Genomic DNA, 6,574 nt, shown 5'->3' on the forward strand with positions numbered 1-6,574 from the left:
CACTCTTTGGCTTTCCCCCCTCAGATCTGCTGCCAGCTAAGAATGGGGAGGAGCAGACAGTACAGTTCCTTCTGGAGGTGGTGGACATCCTTCTCAATTATGTCCGCAAGACGTTTGACCGCTCCACCAAGGTGCTGGACTTCCACCACCCACACCAGCTGCTGGAGGGCATGGAAGGCTTCAACTTAGAGCTCTCTGACCACCCTGAGTCGCTGGAGCAGATCCTGGTTGACTGCAGAGACACTCTGAAGTACGGGGTTCGCACAGGTAAGGGTGAGAGCCAGTTGGACATGTAGCAGCCCCCTTGTCTGCCAGCTGGGAGGATATCAAATCACACTGAAGGAGAAACACAACCCTGGTGCAGGAAGGTGGCCAAGTGCTCAGTGACCACAAGAACAACCTTGGGCAGTAACAGTTAGTGGAAGGCAAAAGTCATCATCATTAATTGTACAAAAGTAAATCAAAAAGATACAAATGGTATTAGGTCAGTACTGTATCAAGAGTTTTAATTCTTTGTTTTATGTTATTCATAACCTAAAGTGAGCAGAGTGATCCACCCTCATTTCTCACTTCTATTCTTATACTATGGAATTCTTTTTCTTTTCTTTTTTCTTTCTTTCTTTTCTTTTCTTGTTTTTTTTGAGGCACTCTTACTCTGTCACCCTGGGTAGAGTACCATGGCACCATTACAGGTCACAGCAACCTCAAACTCCTGGGTTTGAGCAATCCTCTTTCTTCAGCCTCCTGCATAGTAGCTAAGACTACAGGCCCCCAGCACAACACCTGGCTGGTGTTTTTCCATATTTTTTAGCAGAGACAGGGACTTATTCTTACTTTGGCTGATCTCCCAACTTCTCAGCTCAAGCAATTCACCTGCCTTGGCCTCCCAGAGTCCTAGGGCTACAGGCGTGAGCCACCACAACTATTTAATTCTGGTAAAGCCTATCTTTGCCTGTCGCTGACACTGGAGAGAACTGAGTCCATTTCCTTCCCTTTCTGTATTAGTTTCGTAGGGTTGCCATTATATATTACCACGGACTGGGTGGCTTAAAACAACAGAAATTTATTCTCTCATAGTTCAGGGGGCTAGAAGCTTAAAGTCAAGGTGTCAGAAGGGCTCTGCTCTCTCTGAAGGCTCCTAGAAAGGATTGACCTGTGCTAGTCTGTTTGGGTTGCTGAGGCTGAGCAATTTATAAAGAAGAGAGGTCTGTTTGGCACGCAGCTCTGCAGGCTGTACAAGAAGCATGGCATTCACGCAGCTGCTTCTAGTGAGAGCTTCAGGAAGCTTCCACCCATGGCAGGAGGCTCAGGGAAGCAGGCATCACACGGTAAGAGAGGAAGCAAGAGAGAGGTGCTGTGCTCTTTTTACCAGCCACTTCTCTCAGGAACTAAGTGAGCATTCACTCACTCCCTTGAGAATGGCATTAAGCCATTCTTGAGCGATCCACGCCTATGACTTAAACACTTCCCACCAGGTCCCACCGCCAACACTGGGGATCAAGTTTCAACATGCAACTTGGCAGGACCAAACAAACCATATCCAAACCAAATCGTCATCCAGTTTCTGGTGTTTGTGGGCCTGTGGTTGCATCACTTCAATCTTTGCCTTCACCTTCACATGGCATTCTCCCTCTGTGTGTGTGTCCAAATTTCCCTCTTCTCATAAGAACATCAGCCTTTGGATTAAGGCCCACCCTAATCTAGTACGACCTCATCTTAACTTGACTACATCCTCAAAGTCCCTATTTCCAAATAAGGTCACGTTCACAGGAACCGGAGATTACAACTTGAATATATATTTTTTGAAGGACACAATTCAACTCACAACACCTTGTACTGACTAGGCAAAAAAATCACCCCCACACACCTCCTTCACATTCTACTCCAGCTTCTGGAGTTTAGACACTCTGAGTCACCAAATCCTATTTCTACCTAGGAGTCCTTGAAGATGCCCTCTTGCCTCCTTTTCATGTTATAAGAACTTTTTGGACCTCTGTCTGAGCTGTTTCTAAGCCCAGGAGCGAAACAGTGGTTTCTTCTCACTGTAACTCTCTCCCCACTATGGGGTGGCTTTCCTGAGCTCCTGGGAGACAGATCCACAGGAATTGGCAGTCCCTCCCGTGGTTGAGGGAGAACCCCCAAGGCCACAACCGGCACCCCCTTGTTCTTTTTCCTTCCTTTTCTCTCTTCTCCTTTATGCTCCCTCTCACTCATTTGAAGATAGATTTAAGACCAAGACTGGGGAGGCTGGGGATGATAGAGCTGAGTAAGACTATTAGATGTCAAAAACAAAGTGATATAATGAAATAATGAGGCTGGCCAAAGAAGCTTTTTAAAATAAGGAACCCCAAATAGCTTTTAAGGTCTGCCAGCACCACCAGAATGAGGGTAGCTTTATTAAATAACTGCCGGATAGGCAAGACTCAATTATATGTATAAAGTCTGTGTTGTTTGGTTTTTAAAGAAAAACACTCTCATCAATTTACACTGAGTTACAGCTGGTCTTGGTGTGATAGCTAACCTATTCCTGATCTACAATAAGTAGTGACTGGCTGAATTTTTAAAGATTCAGAATTCCCCGTGTATGTTTTACTTTGCTTGACTTGGTTCAGTGTTTTGTATTTTGTTAAGTTTCTTCCATATCTACTTTCTCAGAGAGATGGGGATCATGGGGTTCTATCACGAAAGCCTGGAATGGTATTGTCCCTCAAAGAAAAACACATGATATTTTTCATACTATCATATCGTATTGTCTATAAAACCAAAGCACTTCATGATCAGAGAAAACACAGACTTTCATTAATCAAGTGCATGAATCTACTTAGGTATTTAGCCTGCAAAGATCCATTTTTGTTCTTCAGAGCTTCTTCTGGGAGGAGGCATTTGCATGCATTTACAGAGTTCACAATTCTTCAGGCAATGTGAAGCCTTCTCCTACATCGTAGGCATTGACCCTTGTAAAAGCATGCTGTTGCTGCCACGTCACAATGTAGCCCCTGGCTGCTGGTCTATAATTTATTTTTTTATTTGTTTGGTTTCTGTTTTGTTTTGTTTTTAGACAGAGTGTCACTTTGTCACCCTCGGTAGAGTGCAGTGGTGTCACAGCTCACAGTGACCTCAAATTCTTGGGCTCAAGCAATTCTCTTGCCACAGCTTCTTAAGTAGCTGGGACTATAGGGACCTGCCACAATGCCCGGCTATTTTTAGAGATGAGGTCTCGATTTTGCTCAGTCTGATCTCAAACCCATCAGCTCAGACAGTCCACCCACCTCGGCCTAGACTTCTCCATTGTATAATTCATCCATGTAACAAAAACCATTGTACCCCCTAAATCTATTAAAATAAAACTTTTTTTAATTTTGTTAATTTGTAGATAAATGTCCATATGCCATCATCATTCCTTCACAGACTATTCCCACATCAGTATGTTTTCACTATTAAAACCCAATTCATTATTTTTTGCTGACCATTAATGCATTAATATTCTCTAAAAAATTTTTTCACTGAATATAGTTCCCTGTGTACTGCTCCTGTATCTACATCTAAATTATAGACCATCTGGGTGCAGTGGCTCATGCCTGTAATCCTAGCACTCCGGGAGACCGAGGCAGGTAGATTGCCTGAGCTCAGGAGTTTGAGACCCGCCTGAGCTAGAGTGAGACCCCATCTCTAAAAATAGCTAGGCCTTATGCTGGGCAACTGTAGTCCCAGCTACTCACGAGATTGGGGCAAGAGGGTCACTTGAGCCCAAGAGTTCAAGGTTGCTATGAGCTATGATGCCACGGCACTCTACTGAGGGCAAAATAGTGAGACTCTGTCTCAAAAAAAAAAAAAAGTTTTTAAAGGGGAACTGCATATATACATATATATATATACACACACACACATATATACATATAAATGCATTTCAACAGAATTTGTTAGGAAATCTCTTAGATTTTGTTGGCACTGAACAAAATACAACAAAATGGAATAGTTTAAGCTATTTAGAGTCAACTCCAGGAATGTCTAGAATCTCACTCCATACTTATACTAAATTTACTGTTTATGCTTCTTAGAGTTTTTTCTAAAAATCAGTAGTATTTTGCAAGGACTCTTGAAAATGCAGGGATAGGTAGCTTCTTCTATAAGAAGTCATAGTCCAGATTCATGTCTAAGGAAGAACAGATGTTCTCAGAGAAGAGAGTTAGACCAAGAACGTCCAAACACTAGCTCTCTGACAGTTATTTCAGAGGCAAAGGCAATTTCCACTGGAAGCACAGCAGTCAGCATATCTTTCTAACACCAGTTCTCTGTCACACATCCCCAGATAATCTATTGTGTTGACTCCCTCCTGACAGCCGTGCCAAGCCTGCTAATGTGGAGTCGCGTTTTCTGGTGAACACGAAGTTGGCAAAAACTTGGCAACAATCCCGAATTTGCTGAGAAAGAAGCCCATTAAAGCACAGTGGGTCGCACAGGGCTTTAGAGTCATGTAGTGATAATTATTTCACCAGCAACTCAGTGAGTGGATGAAGCTGTATCTGCCCATTTCAGAGGCTATGCTAGGTCATCTTAGCAATAAATTTAGTTTAACTGTCACCTGACTATATATGGGCAAAGAGCATCAATGCCTGTTGTCATGTTTGTCACAGAGACCCAGAGAGTGGTGAATGTTCTCAGCATCACCGTCACAGTTGGTACTTTCTCATGGTTCCCAGAACCATGAACCTTTTCTGAGACCTTTAGCCTCTCCCCAATTAGCAATTTAACCACTTGACTTGGTGGTTAAAATCCTTAAATTAAAGTTGAAGCACTTATGGAAAAAATCAGGACTGGGATATCCTCTATTGCATTTGTTGTTGTTGTTGTTGTTGTTGTTGTTGTAGAGACAGAGTTTCACTTTATCGCCCGTGGTACAGTGCCATGGCGTCACACAGCTCACAGCAACCTCCAACTCCTGGGCTTAGGTGATTCTCTTGCTTCAGCCTCCTGAGTAGCTGAGACTATAAGTGCCTGCCAAAACACCCAGCTATTTTTTTGTTGCAGTTTGGCTGGGACCAGGTTTGAACTCGCCACCTTCAGTATATGGAGCTGGCACCCTGCCCACTGAGCCACAGGCACTGCCCTCTCTATTGCAATTTTTTAAAAGATAAGTGTGACAAAGGAGTTCATCTAGAAGTCAACAAATAAGACATCAAAGAAGGTGGCCCCTGTGGCTCAAAGGAGTAGGGCGCCAGCCCCATATGCCAGAGGTGGTAGTTTCAAACCCAGCCCCAGCCAAAAACTGCAAAAAAAAAAAAAAGACATTAAAGAGCATTATTAGTTTCATTCTATTGGATCTTTTAAATTTAAAAGCATGCTGTTATAGAAACAGAATTTTGAAGGACATCATTAATGCTAAAGGCTGGGATGGCAGGGGTCAACCTGCCCTTTCTTCTCCAATATTCTTGCAGCAGCCTTATTAGACCACTGAAATGGTCGCCCCATCACTGTGATTCAGTGGGGCAGCCAGCTTGAGAAATCTGGATTTGCCTTGATACTATCCCATTACTTGCCTCTCTAGGTCATCCTCGATTTTTCAACCAGCTCTCTACTGGATTGGATATCATTGGCTTAGCTGGTGAATGGCTGACATCAACTGCCAATACCAATATGTAAGTTCCACATACTGTTTTCATATAAGCAACCTTGGTGTATAACTGTGTCTTGTTGCTTTAAAAGTCCACTTCCAATGGTTCTATTTTGTTAAAGTTGGCTTGGTCATCTTTTCTCTTAAAATCTTCTTGGTTGATCACATTTCTAGTTTACTGGTAGATATTTGATAAATTATTTTTGAATTGAGTAGTACAGCTTAATAAGAGCATGATCATGAGAACTAATAACTCTAGCTTTCAAATTTAATGTGAAACTTCATGTTAAAAGACTCTATTTCTCTTAATGGTGTTTCTAAAGAGGTCATGTTTTGGGGTGTCATCTTGGTTTCCTTTTTCCACCCAAGCACATTGGCTCTTGTCATATAGTTCATATTTCCTCCATAATTAAAGCAGCTATAATGTCATAAATCAATATGATCAATCTGTTGCTTAACTAAAAGTTCTAAAACAAAATCCATCTGGGACTGATATATATTCCTTTCAAAATAATGTCTTGTTCTTCTGAATTTGACCTTTTTCTTCTTACTTGTTTGTGTAGATGAAGCCTTTGTTTCTGAGTTCTTATAAACTTACGTGAAACTAAGTCTAAAGTCCTGGTGGGTGCAAGTACTACTTGGGTAATCTTGCAGTCACCTCAAAGTTTCTTCTACATATATGCTTTCTTTGGAGACAAGTTGACAGAAGGCCATCATAGCCTACTGTCTTTGGTCTCAATGTTAATGACAGTGTTTTACCACTATCTATATATCCAGACAATGGCACCTCATTCTTTTAAAATTGTCAAAGGAAAATACTGAAACACATTTCTTACAATAATTAGAAAATAACTATATAAGAATTATAGGTACCCATAGCACAGTGGTTACAGGACCAGCCACGTACACCCAGGGTGGTGGGTTCAAACCTATTTAGCCTGCTAAACGACAATGGCAAAAACA

General features: G+C 42.0%; 1 protein-coding gene across 2 annotated transcripts in view; it reads left to right on the forward strand.

Annotated features, from left to right (window-relative positions):
• The window catches only part of GAD1 (glutamate decarboxylase 1), a 42,399-nt gene that overhangs the window by 13,685 nt on the left and 22,140 nt on the right, over nucleotides 1-6,574 (forward strand). For both annotated transcript variants that reach the window (XM_003800861.2, XM_012812082.1), the window contains exons 5-6: nucleotides 25-267; nucleotides 5,546-5,636. In XM_003800861.2, coding sequence (XP_003800909.1) covers nucleotides 25-267; nucleotides 5,546-5,636 — 334 coding nt within the window. The remainder of the gene's footprint in view (nucleotides 1-24; nucleotides 268-5,545; nucleotides 5,637-6,574) is intronic.

Source organism: Otolemur garnettii, unplaced genomic scaffold (assembly GCF_000181295.1).
Source record: "Otolemur garnettii isolate 467f Iridium unplaced genomic scaffold, OtoGar3 scaffold00187, whole genome shotgun sequence".
Lineage (NCBI taxonomy): Eukaryota > Metazoa > Chordata > Mammalia > Primates > Galagidae > Otolemur > Otolemur garnettii.